Source organism: Balearica regulorum, chromosome 2 (genome assembly GCF_011004875.1).
Source record: "Balearica regulorum gibbericeps isolate bBalReg1 chromosome 2, bBalReg1.pri, whole genome shotgun sequence".
NCBI classification, from domain to species: domain Eukaryota; kingdom Metazoa; phylum Chordata; class Aves; order Gruiformes; family Gruidae; genus Balearica; species Balearica regulorum.
This window is the reverse complement of record NC_046185.1, coordinates 65,364,891-65,385,240: the sequence shown is the minus strand read 5'-3', so window position 1 is coordinate 65,385,240 and position 20,350 is coordinate 65,364,891. Positions and strand designations below refer to the sequence as shown.

At 41.5% G+C, this 20,350-nt stretch overlaps 1 protein-coding gene across 8 annotated transcripts in view; it reads right to left on the bottom strand.

Annotated features, from left to right (window-relative positions):
* ZNF236 (zinc finger protein 236) overlaps positions 1–19,678 on the bottom strand; it is a 95,996-nt gene extending 76,318 nt beyond the window's left edge. For 6 of the 8 annotated variants that reach the window (XM_075744560.1, XM_075744564.1, XM_075744561.1 and 3 more), the window contains exons 1-3: positions 19,233–19,315; positions 4,462–4,604; positions 3,015–3,179 (exon numbers count right to left, since the gene is read on the bottom strand). In XM_075744560.1, the coding sequence (XP_075600675.1) occupies positions 3,015–3,179; positions 4,462–4,604; positions 19,233–19,293 (369 nt within the window). In that variant the 5' untranslated portion in view covers positions 19,294–19,315. Of the gene's footprint in view, positions 1–3,014; positions 3,180–4,461; positions 4,605–19,232; positions 19,316–19,377; positions 19,397–19,589 lie in introns of those variants that run through there. The other 2 variants (XM_075744563.1, XM_075744566.1) reach the window with 2 other exon arrangements.
* Positions 19,679–20,350: the final 672 nt, after the last annotated feature.

Sequence of the window (20,350 nt, the reverse complement as noted above, 5' to 3'; positions counted from 1 at the left end):
TAACCTAGAGATCATTGTTACCAGACTCAAGCTATAGTGTGAGACAATAAATAAGAAACATTACTTTATTTTCCAGTATCTACATTCAAATCTGAATAAGCACACTTCTTATTGAAAATTACTGTTCTATACAACAAATCTGATTTATGATAATCCTTTTGTACAAGTGGGGAAAAATTACCTGAAGAGAAGCTTACAATGCATACTCTATCAAGCTAATGGTCCCCAAAATGGAGTTTGTCAATCACTTCTCAGCATTTTTCAGCCACACATTATCTATGACACTATTTTGCTATTACACGTATTCTATTAAGCAACTTGCACAAACAAAAGAATAGCCTAAGAAGTATTTGAGACATTGAAAGTCTATATATTTTTATTCATTACTGTAGAATTTGCTGTAGGAAAGCAAGGACATGTTAATATAGAAAAACTGTACAAAAAATCAGTAATATATCAAGCCCAACAGCCTCTCTCTGGAAAAGGCAGTATCAGCTTTATTTTTTTTGCCCCTCAAGCAAACAAAAAATCCCCTACCACACACAGAACAAGTAATTGTACATTCTTAACCTTACTATGGTTAAACCCACCTTCTAACTTTAAACAAAAGGGGCTGTTCATACATTGACAGATAATACTTAAAATTCCCAAATTTAGTTTTGTAAAGCTTCACACATCTAATTCCACCTGAATTAACTATCTTTATCTTATCAGATGCAGTATCTCAAGGAACACTTTGGAACTCACCAGCGTCATCTGTTTAGTATCAATGACTAAAAGAAGATTTTAATTTGCACTTTTTCAAAGACCATTGCTCCAGAATTATAAGACAGGACAAATCAAATACTGTGAACATTATTCACAAAAAAAATACAAACACACAAAACCCCCACACCCAGGATTTTTTAATAGCAGAATTTTCACTTTATATCCATCAAACATCAGTTTTAATTTTTTCAACATATTAAGATTTTCCTAAAGCCCAAGAAAACCTCATGCTCTCATGGAGAAAGAAGACATAGTAGCAGTTTTAGTGCAATAAATTAAAAATTTTCAGTTTATATTTAACATTCATCAGGTCAAAAAGTAGCAGTGGATACCACTGTCCATTTCCACAGAGGAAATGGACAAACCCAAGAATCCTCTACAAGGTTGGGCATATTTACACAAGGTATGTTTTTTATGATTTCTTAAAGAAAGCTACCCGAACATCAGGAATTTCAAACGTGGGTTTGGTTGCGGGTTTTTTTTTCATTACACTAGTTTAATCACACACAAATCACCAAAGAATGTGAGGAGAAAAGTTAGTCTCCTGCAAGCTTAATTTCAATAGCCCAGAAAATTCCTTCTGGAACCTCTCACAGGAGCAATCAATCACGAAAATCTGCATTTCAACACAGACAGATGCTCTCCCAAACCTAACTGGAGAGCTCAAGAAGCTAATCACACTAGTTTCTTGTTATTGCCCTTCTGCACTCACCTGTAGATAAAGCTGGCTGATGCAGCACAAAACAAGGCTAAAGTTATCCAAAGCTCAGCTTTGTGCAGCAATTTCAACTGCTACACAGGTTCCCTAAGCGAGTATGGATCTGTTGCTCTGTTTTCAGATTTTCAACCCTTCTAACAGCAAAGTAAGAATAGCAAACAGGAGGGAGATTGTACTCCACTGATAACTTCTTATCCTGCACATTACGAAAAACTCCTGAATGACAGCTAGTGCCATCATCAAGACCTTCTACTTCAAGTTCAAATTCCAGCTCTCCTACAGGCCCTGTGCATAACTACTGGGAAAGTCATTCATGCAATTCTATGTGAATTGTTACGTTCATCTCTGTTTTATCACAGTATTATAGGGCATTATAAGAATACATTAATTAGCAATTGAAAGGTGTTCATATTTTTATAAATTTAATTTTCAAGCTGCAGACTGAATTTTAAATTGGAAGGAATCACACAACCTATTCTTCTGACATCTGTACCAAGCATCGAAATCAGAGCTGCTGAAGTGGATGAAAAATCCCTTAGTGATAGACATGAATACTAAAAATTACTCTTAGGCTTCTTTCTTGATGCTCAGTTTCCTCAATAAATACCCATTAAGCTATGTACCATTATAGATACATTAACATGCAAGAAAATTATACTCAAATCCTCTCATTTTAACTCGGTTGTGTACATGATAAAATGTGAACTGATAACAAGATTAAAGAAGGAATACATTCTCTACAGATGGCATTCCCTGCCTAAAATCCCAAACCTACTGGTCAAAACTGCTATAAAGTGGTCTGCAGTTGGTACGGAGAAACATACAATTGTTATGTTTATTATTAGAAGTCTGGCAATAAAAATGCATACTTGACTCAGCTCCAATTCTCCAAAGCAAAGTGCAATTTTAAAAAAGCCTTCACAAGAGGAAGAGGTTACATGATTGAAAACTTGGTATTTTGGGCAGTACGATCAACTTTGGCAACTGCAGTAACACAGTAATGACTATAAGGTGTGCAAAACACTACTATGCATTAACTGTTTGCTAAGAATTTAACCAATGCCTTATAAAAACAAAAAATTAAATTATGAGAGAGAAAGGAACAAGAAGTCCTCCCAAGCAAAATAACCACCCCAAAAAAATGGGGTGGGAGTCCTAGATAAGGGAACCGCTTCACGATGCAAGAAATAAATGGTGAGAGTGCGTCACCATGATCATCAAAAATGATCACCCAAACTATTACATGTGGGCTTATCAACGTACATGAAACCACAGATATTGCTTCAGAAGAAAAGAATTTGTAAACAAAAAACTAATCAGTTAATAAAGACAGGAGGGGAATACTTGCTTACATCCAATGTATTAATTTCTATTATTATTAAAACAGACTCCCCATTAAAAGTTTTATATTTCTTCTGAATGACACCACTTATTCAATCCTCCAATCTAAAGTGTATATGTAAGGAATTAAGTACAACCCTTATGACATTTCTTTTCAAAATTTAAATTGTGAAGTTTAATGAATTACCTCTTCTTTCTCATGTAGCATTATATGAGCTTTCAGACTGGCTACTCTGGAGAATTTCTTGTTGCACACAGGACATGTAGGATCTTCACCATTGTGAGTACATTTATGAAGTGTCAAGTTGAATTCAACATTAAATGACATCGGACACTGGTCACATCGGTGAGGCTGTTTGTTAAAAATCACAAAGACAAAATTCAATCTTCCCATAAGTTACATATACCCTAGGTGACACATATACTCATACAAATCAAAATGTTTAAAATAAACAAACAGCAATTCAAGTACCTACATATGGTAATGATCCTTACTAATACCAGTCTTAATTATTTCCTCCTCTTTGCATCTCACTACTGAAAATGCAAACACAGCATTTCAAGAACATATGGGGAAAGAGGGCAGGGGAACTAAAGAAAGCAGAGACTCAAAACTGAGACTGTCTGAGGAGAATGAAGTCAGCATGAGAGAAGAATGAGCAAGAGCCAAAATAAATTTTCTTACTTTAACTGAGATCGTGAACTCTCCTTAAAGCAAAATTAATAATTGAATCAGCAAAGAGCTTTGTTTATGCCAGGATTGACTGCTCTTGGTATCTGCACAATCAGTTTTCATTCTTTAAGAGCACCTTTACTTTACACAGGTGTGCAACAGCATGGTTTTAACAATATCAATGTCCTTCAACTTTACAATGTTGAAACTTCTGTAAGTAGTTCTTTGCATACCTGAATTATCATCTCAAAGTCCTACATTTTGTAAAATCAACCTGTATCTACAGCTAGTTCAAACAGTAATAAAATTATTTTTCCCTCGCATGTAAAGTAGTTTTAGCCTTATGAAAGAAAAAGCAAGGAACAGAAATTAAATGCTTCAGATTACAGATGAAACCTGTGGCAAAAGCTTCATTTAAGAAGTCAGTCCAGTCTTAATCACGTATCTGTATTTTTCTCATTCTTTCCCAAATTTGATTTGTAAGCAGCTGAAGTGATGACATTAATCTACTGACTAATACATATATACTAGATTAGGTTGCTTGACATTATTGAAAACAGCTATGAGAGACTAGCAGGGTCCAGTTTATCAATATAAGCTTTATTTTCTTTTTATCGCTAATGCGTAGAATCAGTTTGCAAATTCAATTAAAAGAAACCCATACACTTTCTCATCTACCTGAATATTTTACAAATCAAAGAAAATGGCTAAAATTACAAATTACTGAACTGGAAACAACAATCTAACTAAATGGCATCAAAGCAAGGTCCTGTCTCAAAGGAAACATGAGGAAACATGAAAGAGAAACTTCATAAAACTCTGAAGTCCCCAAGTAGTAATTATAAGTGATCTAATTAAAAAAAACCTAAAAATTATTTCTTCTGTTAGCTTTACTTGTCAATATATGAAAATATCAATATACACTGGTATTTTTTAAGTTTATATCTACTAAAGTTCATACCTTGTCATTTTGCTCATGATCCCTCATATGGCGCTGGAACTGGGTCTCCTTTGGAAAAGACAGCAAACAGATCTCACACTTATGGAAGTTAGGTACTTGGTAGGGAAAATTACTGTTCTCTGTGTTCGGTGTCAGAACATCATCTACAAAACAAGCATTGAAACATTTGTATTAAGTCACATTTCATTTACTTATAATATATTGTAAAAATCAGAATTCTTTGAAGCAGAAACTATTCAAACTCCTACAAGATTTTGACTTATACAGGATTCTAACTCCACTGGATCTTAAAAATCTTGGGCATAAACATTACTGTTTCCATTGAATACACACGATCAAAGGAATATACCCATCCCTCTGGGCCAGTTGCTAAGGAGATAAATAGTCACCTTTTCCTAGCAATGTGAAATGAATTCTTTCTGTGCTTCATAAACACCTATCAAGTTTGCAACAAAATAAAATGCTGCCAAATGCACTAGGGATGAGTAAGATGCTGTCAGGAGTTACTTTTAATAATATTACATGACGTGTTTCTAAAAAAAACCTTTTTAATATGACATACTCAGCAGTTCTGACTACAGAGGTTTTCTGCCCTCCCCTGCTCCTTTCTTTTTTTTTTTTCTTCTTTAAGAAAAAATTAGGCAACTTTTCTTTCTTCTACTTCTGGCAATGCAAAACCTTTATTGGTTACCTTTCCAGTTGTAAAGCCAAAACCAGTATTTCAAATAGCTGAGAGGGGCAATAAACTGCAAGTCAAACTGTGTACACATGCATTCAATGGAGAAAAAGATTATTTTTCTGAGAGACCTCGTCTAAGCCCATACAGTTTTCTTGTTTTTAACTCCCACAGTCACACAACTTCTCATATACAAGTTGCAAGCTTCTATATCCTCTTGCTCAAATGGCTAAAGTCAGTCCTATTAATATTTTCCTTATTATCTTAAATATTTATCCAAGTAAATGAAACATATTTTACATTTGAGAAGATACTGCATTACCAAGGAAGTTATCCTTATTTTAAAAAAAACTTTAAGAAAAGCAATTGACATGAGGGGTTAAAATATGTAAGATCATTCACAGCACTATTATTAAAACAAAAAATAAAAACCAATTGACTTGTGCTGTAGATTGATACTAAAGAGAAAAAAACCCATACAATTCAGTTTCAAACACTGCCACAACTCAACAAAGTGCATCAAAACCAGAATGCAACAGGATACAAAAAAAATGGAACATTGATATTATTATCTAGACACACAAGGCTTGATGCTACCCTTTAACAAAGCCAGTACTTCTCACCATGTATGTAAGAATTAAACATAGAAGTAACAACACAACTAGAAGCTTACAGCATCCTGTTTACATTTCCTCAGAGGAAACGAAAGATTAGGATTCATATACTATTTCTGCTCAATACTGCACCTACTTCAAAGTCCTATCTCTTTCAATACACCATTTACAAGGAAAAAAAAAAATCAGTACCTTACATGCTGACCAGATTTTTTAATGCTAAAATTCTCATAAACAAACTCAAAAAACTTGTAGTTGAGGAAGCTCTAGGAAACATTTCAGCACAAGATATTTCAGGCAAGAAATCAAAACTAAAAACAACGTCCGGGGGACTTATATTTCCAATTTCTGGACTAAGTTGGCCAATTAGAATCATAGAACCATAGAATGGTTTGGGTTGGAAGCGATCTCAAAGATCATCTAGTTCCAACCCCCCTGCTGCGGGCAGGGACACCCTCCACTAGACCAGGTTGCCCAAAGCCCCATCCAGCCTGGCCTTGAACACTTCCAGGGAGGGGGCAGCCACAGCTTCTCTGGGCAACCTGTTCCAGTGCCTCACCACCCTCACAGTAAAGAATTTCTTTCTAACATCTAATCTAAATCGACCCTCTTTCAGTTTAAAGCCAATTACCCCTTGTCCTATCACTCCACGCGCTTGTAAACAGTCCCTCTCCCTCTTTCCTGTAGGCCCCTTCAGGTACTGGAAGGCTGCTGTAAGGTCTCCCTGGAGCCTTCTCTTCTCCAGGCTGAACAACCCCAACTATCTCAGCCTGTTCGCATAGGAGAGGTGCTCCAGCCCTCTGATCACCTTTGTGGCTCTCCTCTGGGCTCACTCCAACAGCTCCATGTCTCTCCTGTACTGGGGCCCCCAAAGCTGGATGCAGTACTCCAGGTGGGGTCTCACCTGGAGAGCGGAGTAGAGGGGCAGGATCACCTCCCTCCACCTGCTGGTCACACCTCTTGTGATGCAGCCCAGGACACGGTTGGCTTTCTGGGCTGCAAGCGCACACTGCCGGCTCATGTTGAGCTTCTCATCCACCAACACCCCAAGTCCTTCTCCTCAGGGCTGCTCTTAATCCATTCTCCGTCCAGTCTGTTGTTGTGCTTGGGACTGCCCTGACCCATATGCAGGACCTTGCACTCGGCCTTGTTGAACTTCATGAGTTCACACAGACCCAACTCTCCAGCCTGTCAAGGTCCCTCTGGACGGCACCCTTTCCCTCCAATGTGTCGACCGCATCACACAGCTTGGTGTCATCAGCAAACTTGCTGAGGGTGCATTCAGTTCCACGGTCCACGTTACTGACAAAGATGTTAAACAGTGCCAGCCCCAGTACTGACCCCTGAGGAATGTCACTTGTCACTGGTCTTCCCTTGGACATTGAGTCGTTGACAACAACTCTTTGAGTGCGACCATCCAGCCAATTCCTTATCTACTAAGTCATCCATCTGTCAAATCCACGCCTCTCCAATTTAGAGACAAGGATGTCATGCAGGAGAGTGTCAAATGCTTTGCACAAGTCCAGGCAGATGATGTCAGTTGCTCTTCCAACAAACACTGTAACCCCATCATAAAAGGCCACCAAATTTGTCAGGCAAAATTTGCCCTTAGTGAAGTCATGTTGGCTGTCACCAGTCACCTCCTTATTTTCCATGTGCCTGAGCATAGCTTCCAGGAAGATCTGCTTCATGATCTTGCCAGGCACAGAGGTAGGACTGACTGGCCTGTAGTTCCCTGGGTCTTCCTTTTTCCCTTTTTAAAAATGGGGGTTATGTTTTCCCTTTTCCAGTCAGTGGGAACTTCACCGGACTGCCACGACTTCTCAAATATGATGGAGAGGCGCCTGGCCACTTCATCCACCAGCTCCCTCAAGACCTGCAGATGCATGTCATCGGGTCCAATGAACTTGTGCATCTTCAGGTTCCTTAGATGGTCTTGAATCTGATCATCTCCTACAGCGGGCGGTTCTTCATTCTCCCAGTCCCTGCCTTTGCCTTCTGAGGCTTGGGCAGTGCGGCTACAACACTTGCCCGTGAAGACTGAGGCAAAAAATTTGTTGAGTACCTCAGCCTTCTCTAGATCCCGGGTAACCCAGAGGGGGCCCACATTTTCCGTAGTCTTCCTTTTATCACTGACGTACCTATAGAAGCTTTTCTTGTTGCCCTTGATCTCCCTGGCCAGATTTAACTCTGTCAGGGCTTTGGCTTTCCTAACCTGATCCCTGGCTGCTCAGACAATTTCTCTGTATTCCTTCTAGGCTACCTGCCCTTGCTTCCATCCTCTGTAGGCTTCCTTTTTGTGTTTTTGTTTTTCCCACAGCTTTTCGCAGACAAGCTTGATATTATTCCCCTCGCCCTTCAAGCCTAGTTTAAAGCACTGTCAAGCTCCTGGGCAAAGACTCTCCCCTTTGAGAAAGGTGAATCCCGTGTGATGCCAGCAAGCCTGGTGCTGTGTAGAGCATCCTATTATTGAAAAATCCAAAATTGTGGCAGTGACACCAGCCAGAGAGCCATGTATTGATAGACTGGGTCCACCTGTTTCCCCCAATGTCACTGCCTGCAACTGGAAGGAGAGAGGAGAAAACCACCTGTGCACCACATTCTCTCAGCAACTGTCCCAAGGCCCCGAAGTCTCTTTTGATCGCTCTTGGATTATGTGTTGCAGCTTCATCACCACTCACATGTGAGAGTGGGTAATAGTCCGAGGGCCATACTAGCCTATGAAATTTCCTAGTCATGTCCTTAACCCAGGCCCCAGGGAGGCAGCAGACTTCCCTAAGAGGGTCTGTCCGGCATACTGGATCCTTTGCACCCCTCAGAAGGGAGTTGCCTACAACTATAACCCGCCTTTTCTTCCTTGTGGAGGTGGTTATGATACAGTGTGTGGACCTTCCTGACCTTGGCGACATCTGTGGTGTAGATGGACCATCATCCATGTCATCCTTTGACTGGCCTTCCACAGCCAAAGCCTCATACCTGTTGTACAGAGGCACCTGGGAGAGTGAGATGGGCAAGGAGGTTTGCCTGCCACCCTGAGCGTGAACTTGCCTCCATTCGCTCCTTTCCTTCAAGCTGCTGCCTTCATCCTGGCAGGGTAAGGATACAGGGTCCCCTTGATCTTGGGTTTTGTCTGGTGGCTGTCCCTGTTTCTGTTTCAGGCAGGGCAGAGCGTGGCTCCACCAGTCTATCTCTTTCTCAGCCTCCCTGACGTTCCTTTAACCTTTCTTCTTCCTCTCGTAGCGCTGCCACCAGGCTGAGCAGATCATCCACCTGGTCACACCTCACACAGCTGTTCTCCCTACTGCGATACACCCCCAGTTACAGCCTCTGGCACTCCCTGCGGCCTGAGAGCTGGGTGGCTGCATATTTTGCAAAGTTTAGTTAGGCATCTTTCTGTTAGAGAGACACACTTTGCTTAACTATCATAAATCTTTAACTTACTGCATCTTACTGCATCCTTTAAAGAACTCTCAACTGTAAATTCATAGTATAAGCAAACCCTATCAATAACAGGTATCCTTTCCATCCCTGAAATGGTCACAATTCTTCAAAAGCTGAAAAGCACAGCTTTAAATACAAAACACTGTCCTTTAAGCATTCTACCTGAGTAGAATAAAGGGAACAAAATCAGTTCCTGTAAATATTGGCATGCCAAGAAAGAGGTGAAAGAAAAATCTACTCCACCACTTGGACTATATGAAAACGTAATGCAAGGAGCTTTCCTTCCCCCTAGAAAAAGGAGTAATTGTTCAACCCCTTGAAGCCCTGACCTCTCACTTTAAACTGGCAACTGAAAAATGATCCAATCCATGACTTTAGAAAAGCCTCACCATAAACCAAAGAGATTATTATCTTTAAACATTCACTCTCCAGATCAAAGCCACCAGACAACATACAAAAACAATGCCTCAGCAACTGAAGTAGTGAAAGTGTAACTTTGAAATAACAAAGGTGCTAATTTGTCTACAATTTGAAACACAAAAAAAAGCAACATGCTCACTACCATCTGAATAATATTACTGAATGACTTACCTTTTAGGTCAGTAACATTTCTATATATTATTTTTATTAAAATGTGCATCGTATCTGTATCAATGGCAATTTTATGTTAAAGAAAAATTAAATGTCCTTGTGATAGTTCAACAGAATTTGTAACTGTAAGCATATGAAATCATACCAACTTATGCAGAGATATACAGAAAGATGGTATTTCAGCTTTTCTTTAAAAAGAAGGAAATGATCTCCACTAAAATAAACAGAAAGGGGTAACAAAAGCATCACCTTAAAATATTTGATAGGAAAGAACAAACAACCTAAGCTTTAGCAAATGAGGAGTTGAGCACATCACACCCTGCATCAAAGCGTTAGGAGTTTCTCAAGACTAGTTCATGGTGATTATAAACCCTGACCTACCTGCAAGCCTTTCCACCTTCCCAATGGCCCTCAGACCCCAAGGAAGAAGAAATAGAAGGCACACGTTTAGAAAATTCATTGCTTATGTCTGTAACATCTTAAACATTGCTCTTTCAAAGAAAACCTTTGTAACTCTTCGCAAAGCCAATTCTTACGTTTGTTTGGTCCTACCTTTCATATTGCTAAAGAGCAAAAGAAGGAGGTTTGGGAGTCAGGATTGGACCCTAGAATCAGCAACTGGACGGTACAGTCCAGCTTGAAGAAGGCTGCTTGGCAGAGGACTCTTACTGCAGAAATGCATCTAAAGGCCTTTAAAGATAAGGCACAGCAAATCAATTCAGGTTAGATTCCAGAAATCTTCAAAGGCTCAACTTATTGGATCAGGCAGAAGACTGCTCTAAGTAGTTACAGCTGGTATGAACAGAAAAAAAGTTCAGTTTGGATTTAGAAGAACTCTGAAAGTTCAGTTGTTTCCCTTTCACTCAAAGGGCAGGACTGCGATCTAACACAGATTAACACACAAATTCATTTATACATTAACACTATGACTTAAGGGAAAGATGAGACCATGATAATCTTTTTTTCACTTATATTCTCACTAAAATACAATTTGGTCCTCTATTACCAGCCAAATACTGGGTGGTTCTGAGAGTTGCACAGCTCCCTTTCATTAAAGATGCAGGAAGTGACTTTCTATTTTACTCTTCCACTACTAATAAGGAGAGTATTCAGAATAATATCTGTACTGAAATCAAGCAATTGGATAACAGCAAGGACAAAACTGTTATGTTGTGTTTAGAACTGCAAAAACCGAAAAACAGAAACGATATTGTCAATTAAAAAAGTAACAAGCAAGTAAGCTATATTTTAACTTTTCAGGCAGGTGTCACAGACTCATGAAGTATGACTTGTGTCTCTCTTCATTTCGACGTATAAATGCAGTAACAGTTTGGCAGGTTTTTGTTAGAATTATTAATAACCAGATGAAGACATTATTTACACTGATACCTCTATATCATAGCAATTCAAAGTAATAACCTACATTGACATATTTCAGGGAAATTAGCATTAAAACCCAGTTGTGCAATCAGATTTCCTTATACGAGAGAAAAAATGCTTTTAGGCACATCGGCTTGGATCATGAAACAAGCCAAACACTGCAAAATACTGAACCTATCTTAAAGGCCAATGTTTTTGAACACCCAAAACCAGGCAGATTGCAGATGATGCTAATTCAAGAAGCTGGCAGTGGGGTATGTACTTTTAAATGCACTGAGAAATTTGTTAATTAAAAAAAAAAAAACAAAACAAAACAACAAACCGCCAACTCTAAACATTCCCTGTGTACCAAAGGGAAACAAAATAAAAATACTGACATATGTGACATAGTGTTTGATGGTCACAATTCATCATTTATCAGATTAGCAACCCTGTCATAAGCAGTTAATATGGTGCCTATGCTCTCAGAAAAATAAAAATTTGGGGTATACAGATTAAGTAATCTCTTTATTGTCAGATATACTCTGTCCAGATGAACACACATCTGCTGCCTGTTAAAGAACTAACAGAATGCCATTCAAGTCAACAACACAGAATTAATGTCTTCTCAGCTAAAACCTCAAACCTTTAACTGATTAAGCATATAATGTCAACAAAATCACATGAAAAACTAGCATGCTTTTACTAGAGAGAAGCTACTTATTGACATCCATAAACAAATACACACACAGAGAAAACAAAATGAATATCAGAGTAACAAATACCCTGAAAAATAAGTGATTCTTTCAGGTCTGCACACTACAATAAATGGTAAATCTCACTGAACAGCTGCACCACTGCCATTTATTAACATTAACTGCATGGAAACAGTGCAAAAGCTACTGTCATTTTCTATTTTTTTGCAATTTGCATGTTTGTCTAGTTGCAACATAAATCAACCCTGCTCTATCACAGCTTGAGAGACACAATCAAGTACCAATACAATTAAACTAAATAGGGAGCACTTAGCTGATTATGCACCGTCAAATACACATTTTGTCTGTATTCTTAGTTTGTCCAAAGTGCCCAAAAATACCAAAATCTGATCTGCAAAATACCTATCAATGATAATAAATTTTCAGTTTAAAGATGGACTTATTTAAATACTCTTAATGTTGCAACCTTCAAGTTTTTTTCAAATTAATTGTCCTTCACAGGGCAGCAGCAATCAACTCAGTTACAGATTTCTGTGATACAGCCTTCATGAAAGCTTGACCTCAGGAGTTGAGTCAGCAAGCAGGTGCTCTCTGCTATAAGCCACTGATGACAACTCGATGTGGAAGAAGGAAGACAGAATTAGAGCACTCCCAACCATTCCTCCCTTATGTAAGCAGCACTATGCCTCATGGCAGCCTGCAATCCTCTCTGCAAGGCGCAGATGGGCTCATTCAGCTGTAAACGCTGCACAGCCTTATTAGATCTCTAATAGCCTGCTCGCATCCGACTGAGAGGACTCTGTGAATACAACACTCAAGCTTGCGGAATTCATGGATGAAAACTTGTCACTGAGGTTAAATGGCAGCTGGCAAGTTTAGGGACAAAAGGGTCTGGCCCTATCAAAACCTATTTACTAATTTATGAGTGGAAAGAAAGTGGTAGGACAAGAGAACAAAACAGGGATGACGATATTGATGTTTCCTCATACTACGCTTGGAGTCACAGAACACAAATGATAATGAATCATTAAACTATTTTGCTTAGTTCTGCAATCATAAGAGAACCAGGTTAGTTTAAACCTAGCTCAGCGCTCTTAAACAAAACCAGTAAACAGTCATTCCTCATGACTTCTAATGGGAAGAGCAGGGGAGACTTAACTCTCTAGTCCATGTATCAGACCAAAATCAGAAATCAATTAAGATTTGCTCATATCAGACAAGGTAGTTTTACTATCTTTTGGTCAATAATCAATCTGGAATTTAAAGCAGTACCAGTCCAGACACTGAGCTTCCAGGAGCACACTGCTGAGATGGATGTCCAGGTGCCAGTTGCTCAGCATTTGGCAACTCGAAGCAGCTGGACTCCTTTCTGGACCACAGATGACTCCAGAAGTTTCACAGCCACACCGATGCACTGCAGGCAGCAGAGAAGCCTGACAGGACACGGAACGAATAGCTCCACTGCAGCTGGTTAGATGCTGATTGTACTGGATCTGGCTGGGATGGAGTTAATTTTCTTCATAGCAGCCTGTATGGTGCTGTTTTAAATTTGTGACTAACACACCAGTGTTTTAGCTATTGCAGAACAGTGCTTGTACAGCGTGAAGGCCTTCTCTGTTTCTCACTCTGCCCCCACAATGAGTAGGCTGAGGGTGGGCGAGAGGCTGGAGGGGACAGCTGACACAAATTAACTGAAGGGATATTCCATGCCATACAACATTATGCTCAGCAATACAAACTCAGGGGTAGTCCTTCTAAGGTAGTCTTTGGTCAGAGACTGACTGAGCATAGGTCTGCTTGTGGGAGGTGGTGAATATTTGCCCTTTGCATCCCTTGTTTTGTTTTTTTACTTTTTTCCTTCATTTATTAAACTGTCTTTATCACAACCCACAAGTTTTTTCTTGCTTTTGCTATTCCAATTCTCTCTCCCACTGTACTGCAGTAGGAAGCGAGGGAGTGGCTGGTGGGTGCTTGATGGCTGGCCAGGATCAACCCACCACATAGGTATACACCATCCACATCATCCTAATCTACACAGTTAACTGCAAATTGGCATTTCCTTAACCAACTCTGATAGCTTCATCTGACATTCAAGTAAATATTGCTATATTTATTGCTAAATATTCCAAAATAGCAGTTATGCTTTTTTTGACAGCTGCATATGAATATACCAAGCTAGCATTTTTCAGCTGAGACCCAACATACCCTTCCTGCATAAACTTAGATTTTGTTACTGTAGAACACTGAGATGACCAAACAAAAGTATCACTATTAAAGCCTAAAGATTCTCTTTTCTAAGGCAAAAGTTTCAGCAGTTGTCCCTCCTGTATGTTTTAAAAAGGAATTACCTATACCTATCATATTTAAAAGACTTAGCCTACTTCACAGTAGTACCACAACCTCTCCATTCTTGCCTGCATGACATCACTCACCTATTCTTTTACTTGTCAGTCAGAGGTGACCACATAAAATGCTAGTGCACAACTACTAAAATAATCTACCAAAGTCTTCCCTGAATTTATATTAACTGCTGAGTTCAAGTGCCATTTTTCTTCAATAATATAAAATTGGAATGTAAAGCCTCTGAACTGACTTTCCCCTAATTCAATATATCCACACCCTCACTATTGCTAGAGAACTGACAGGAAGCAAACAAAACACAGCCAGGTCTGCAGAGGCAGACATTGCTTTCTCTGTGTTTCTTATATTTATGTATTTCGTATTTACCACTCTTCTTTTGTGAATTCTGTTAAAATTCATGCCCTCTGAAAGCACAAAATACTCAGTTTTAACTGCACTCATAAAGGAATTCAGTTTAAACTCGTCTAAAAGTAGCCTTTGGGTTTAAATACAGGACATACACTCTAGGCTTAAAAACTGCTTCAATACACCCTGCAGATATTTCACTGTGCTGTTCAAAGAATTCCTCTTCTGCTATTTGAAAATGACCAGACAGCTATGAAAGTAAAAAACTGTTAATTTCACATTACTGCTACTCAAAGAGCAACAAGCAGCATTGCACCAAATAGAAAGGACCTTTGCTGTGGGGATGGAAAATTTAGGGCAAGACAAGACAACTGAGGGTGCAAGAACAGTATTAGTCCTCAAAATCCTTCTCATGTACCAGAAATAACAACAGAAATAGCAAAGCGGTGACTACCAACTCATGGTAACAACTTGACATTTATTGGGACAAAATGGAAATTCGCGCAAATTAGCAGAAAGAACCAGCAACAAAGTCTCAAGCTTTTACCTAATTTTTTGCAGGACCTACAGAAAACCTTTGTCCACTACAGTAGCTAATAAAATAGCCATAACCACCCAAAATATTATTCTGGATCTATAACAAATGTGTCTTCAAACATTGTCTTTTCATTGGCTATCTAACTGAACAGTAAAAGCCTGGTATTTATTTCAATTCCACCTTAATAGCAACTGATCATTGCTAAATTCTAATTAAAACAAAAGATTGTGTAAGATTTTTCAAAATAACATCCTTACAATATAAGGCCTACCATGTTTTTAAAAACTTTTCTCAAAGCAAAATCATATTGCACCTTCCAAAACGCTTGTGTGTTTCAAGGCTTTTTCCTTTCAATTTTCAGGCACTTCTCCCAAGCTCCAAAAATACTGAAAATGAGCATCTTCTATTATGCTCATATCTTAAAGAATGTATAAAATATTCTCTGTGTGCTAAGGCAGTTAGTAAAACTAAAAGTAAAGGTAACAGTTGGAGGGATTATTACTAAGTATTGCTATCCAAGCTTAAATCTGAGAAATAAATGTATTCATAAAGGGGCATGAGAAAACATACACCAATACAATAGAACACAGTAAGCGTTCCCCTGCACGTTTTCTTTGTGCTACCTTAGACTCCTAAGGGAACTGAGTCAACAGAACTGCCCCTCAGTGGTTCTCAAATGAATGTTGGTGACAATGCACAACAGACTACAGAGAATTCACATGGTCTAAAACTCTTGACAGGTTAAACACTGTAACGCGCATTACTTAGAATCACAGCAGCCACATGGGAAACTCTGAGGCCACACACACGAATAATTCTTTTTTAACTTCCTTCTCAGGTTAGAGGCTATGTCACAAGAAAACCTGTGTAAATGTGTTATTAGTGTCTTAACACCAATTATGTGTTAAGAGCCGCTTGTCCTTTTCTTTCTTTAAAAACATCTGCATGGAGAAGCACTTTTTCTAATGCATTCCTCCTGCTTCATATATATTCAAGGTCTCATCCTGACACTTTCAGCAAGGCAAGAGCCAAGGACCCGCTGCACCTCTGTAAAAGGATTTGCTATACAACCACCGCTAAGCAGCCAGAGCAAGAATCAAGGAGCAGCAAACCCCCAAATCACAGATTAGCTCTTTTAAGCTTCTTGAGAATCACACCCTATAATTCATCCACCTCAAAGAAGAATCACAGAATGGCTGAGGTTGGAAGGGACCTCTGGAGGTCATCTTGTCCAACCCCTCTAGGATCACCTAGAGCCAGTTGTCCAAGATTGCATATAGATTTTTTTTTTAATATCTCTACGGAAGAAGGCTCCATAACTTCCTTGTGTAACCGATGCCAGCGCTCAGTTACTCTCACAGTAAAAGAGTGTTTCCTTATGCTCAGACAGAACCTCCCATTTGTGCCCATCAGAGAGGTCAATTTGAACAGCAGAATTAAGTTTAAAAAAAAAAAAAAGGAAAAAAGAGATAATCACAACACTACCAAGGCAAAAAAAAGTTTTCTTAGAATAGCAGCCATTGAGGTGAAGATATGGTTTTGACTACTGCTGCCTAGCATTATTTTTTATCTAACATATTTAATTTTCCTAGAACAAAGAACATGTTTTAGTATTTGACATTCACAGTGTTTAAAAGAAGTCTAACGAAGCTGCACCACAAAGCATTACTGATTCATCTTTATTTTCTTCCAAACAAAGCTGTATTACCATAAACATAGAGAATGTACAACTACAGAGAGCACCGCTTCTCTTGTGCGAAAGACATTAGTGTACCAGTCGTAGGAATTCTGTGGGCCACACTAAAAAGGAACAAAACCTAAAAATGTACAATTTCCTCAGCAAAAGATATGAAATTTATTTTTGTAAACAGCTACTTTCTAAATAACATTCCTCCTGCTAAAAGTGAAGTCTATGGAATTCACAACCAGTTTTCAAAGTCTGTCAGCCTGTATCCGAATGGGACAAACAGCCAAACATCCTGAGAACATCTATTCCCCAGATTCAAGCTGTTCTGCTCAGCCAGAGCTACTTCATTCATGACCTTCTCTTAGCCACATATAAGTGTAGGAAAAAATGTGACACCTGCCAACACTGACTTTGCTGTTTTCCCAAACTGCTGAAAACTCAAGGACCACAGACTCCAGAATGCACAATATTAGCCTATGCAGGACAGAGTCCTTGCCATTGCAGACTGCAGAAGTCTCTGAATCCCTGTGGTAGCCCTAGACCCTGTAATTCTAACCTGCTTTTTGCAATCAAACTGCCCCTATGAAACAATTTCATAAAAAAATTAGCAAATTTCTTTTTAAAAAATAAAAAGTATGATCAAACTCACATTAAGTCCTGCCAGCCATACCTCTTACTATGGTCCTAGGTCTAAAAACAAGGGCCAACCTCAAGCAAAAGGGACAAAGCTACTAGACACTTTTTCTGGGCAGCTCGTCCCAGTCTTGATCTTTTTCTCATTCATACACCGTGCCATTATTATAGGAGCTTAGATGCATATGATACATGTGTTACCTTGCAAGAACTACTAGAGAATTAAGTAGGCATTTTAGTTAAACTTTAAAAAAAAACACCTCAGCTTCCAAAACTGGTAACAGCCAAAGCTCTTTGAGTCCTTCTTTATATACTTATTACTTACTGTCAACAGCTCCACAAAAAAAAACATATAATAAAAACTTCTGGTAGGAACCTGTGGGCCATTTGGCTTTCCATACTGGAGAAAACATTTTATCCAACACTCATGTAGCAGTACAGCTTTTTGGGGGATGTTTTTGCCTGTCAGCACATTTCAAATCTACAGAAATTATTCCACAGAAGGCTCACCTACATATTCCTCTTGAATAGCCAGAGCTCATCTGCAAGCATTCAGAAAACCAGACATTCTAAATATATACTGAAAATACTGATTAGTTGACTTTTCATGACTGAAATAACCATGATATCTGAATGTTTTATGAAATCTCTCCCCATTCTATCTGGTAAAAAAAAAAAAATTAAATCTACTGCTACATGGTTGTGCTGAAAGAGAAGTCATTGAAGAGGGTTTCAGGTCTACCTGAAACACGGTATTTTTGCAGTTTGTGGGCTTTATTCAGATATTACTCGGGGATCCCTAGTAACATCATCAGGAATGAACTACACAAAAGAGCCATAAAACTCAGTAGCTTCCAACTGGTGTCAAAAAAAACCCAAGCCCATCAAACCAATCCTGCCCTTAAGTATACTCTAGTCATCAATGACGCTAAAATGCAAACAAAAACTTAAAAGGAAAAAAAAAAAGCGTGACACACACTAATGTATGTTTGGGAAAGAAAACCAGTTCTTTTTATACGTATACTCACAAAAAAACCCGACTACAAAGGGGTTTTTTTAAAGCCTAAAAAAAAAAAAAAAAAAAAGCAAGCCCTCCTTCTTGTAATCAGAAAGACGGGAAGAGTTGAATCTGATTTCCACTCGTTTATCATCTTTTATTCGAAGCTCTCATTAATTTGGCCCGGGGGGAGGGGAGGCAGCGCGAGGGGAAGGAGAAGAGCGGCGGAAGAACTCGGCAGCCTTCCTGTCCTGCCTGCCGCAAGCCCGCCCGGCTCTTCCCCCGGCCCTCACCAGCCAGCCCGGCGCCGGGACCTGCGGCGCACCACCCGCACCACGGCCGGAGCCGCGCCGGGAGGAAGAGCAAGGCAAGGCCGCTGGCCTGGGCCGAGAAACCCTTCTCCACCGGCAGCCTCGCCGCCGCCCCACGACGAGGCGGCAAGCGGAGGCGACGGCCGCGACCGCTTCCCCTTGCACCCTCTGTGGGCGAGGGGCCATTACAGCCACCGCCGCTCCCCGAGAGGAAGGCGAGAGGCTGCGGGCGGGTCGCGGGGCTTGCCGGGACAACCAGGCTCCCCTTCGCCGCGCCGTGTGGGGCGGCGGGAGCTGCCCGCTCGGTATCATTCCGCAGGGCCGGGCCAGGCTCCCTCCCCTCCCCTCCGCCCTCTCGCCTATACACTCACACAATAGACCCGGCCTCCCTCCCCCATATCCGGGGACTATATGCGGAGCCCGCGGAGGCTTTTCGCCTTCTCGCTGCTCCCGCGCTTCCACCCCCGGGCGCGGATCGCGCTCGCCCGACCGCGCTGTTTACCTGACTCGGTGCCGGCCTTGCTAGTCTCCCTGCTGGGTTTGGGAGGCCGCCCCCTCGGCATGGCTGCCCCCTCCCTCCCCCCACCCCCCCCCCCCCCCCCCCCACCCCCCCCCCCACCCCCCAGCGCGCGTACACACACACACACTTGGCAACAGCGGAGGAAGCGGCGGTTGGTGAAGGGGGGACGAGGGGGCGGGGCCGAAAGAGCGAACCCGGCCCTACACACGGGCCGCGAGGGACCCGGCGCTGCGGGAGGCAGAGCGCCGGGCGGGGGGCTGGCGCAGGCGCACACGGGCCTACCGCGGGCCGGCGGGGGACGGGGGGAGGGAAGAGCGAGCGGGTAAGAGGCGAACTCACGGCACGGCCAAGCGGCGCAGGCGCACTGAGCGTGCCTCGCCAACGCGGGGGGCGGGGGGGCGGGGGGGGGGGGCACAGACGCACGGCAGCGTGAAAGAGGTCGCGGAGGGGCGGTGGCAGGGAGGCCTGGTTGCGCATGCGCTAGAACGGGGGTACTTCATATGCCTGCGTGCCGGGGGGGTGGTATATCCGGGGTGGTGGCGCCTGCGCGGGGCTGTAGGCGGCGGGTAGAGGTGGGCGCTGGCGGGATGGGAGGTGCTGGGGTCTGGCGGAGTGGGGCCGGGTCTGGCCTGCTTGGGCCTTCCTGGCTGTAGGAGCCGGTGTGGCAGGCCTGCGTGAGTGTACCTCCCGCCGGAGGGCTGAGGGGTGGAAACTGGCGGGGCGGCCTCAGGCCCTGGCTCGGTTAAAGCTGCGGCGGCGCCGTTCCCTGTGGGCCATCGCTCCCTGCCTCCCCCTCCGTGAGTTCTGCTTTTAGGCTAAGAGAGGTACATGGGGCTCGGCCCAGCCCCAGGAGGGCGTTTGGCTCCGGCAGGTATCCCTGTCAGGGCTGGCGGGTTTGCTGCTGAAGCACCGCTCGGTCTGTGAGCTGCCTGAATCACCTCCTGCGTCAGGGGGTCGTCAGTGATCGCTGGATCTTTTAATAGCAGGTTTTGGGTATCGTAAGCTGTAATACTTAATTGTGTTGCCTGTAACTTGTGTGCAGTGCAGTGCCGTCTGGGAGGGTATCAGTCAACATAGAGATGTTTTTGTTGATGGCTTGT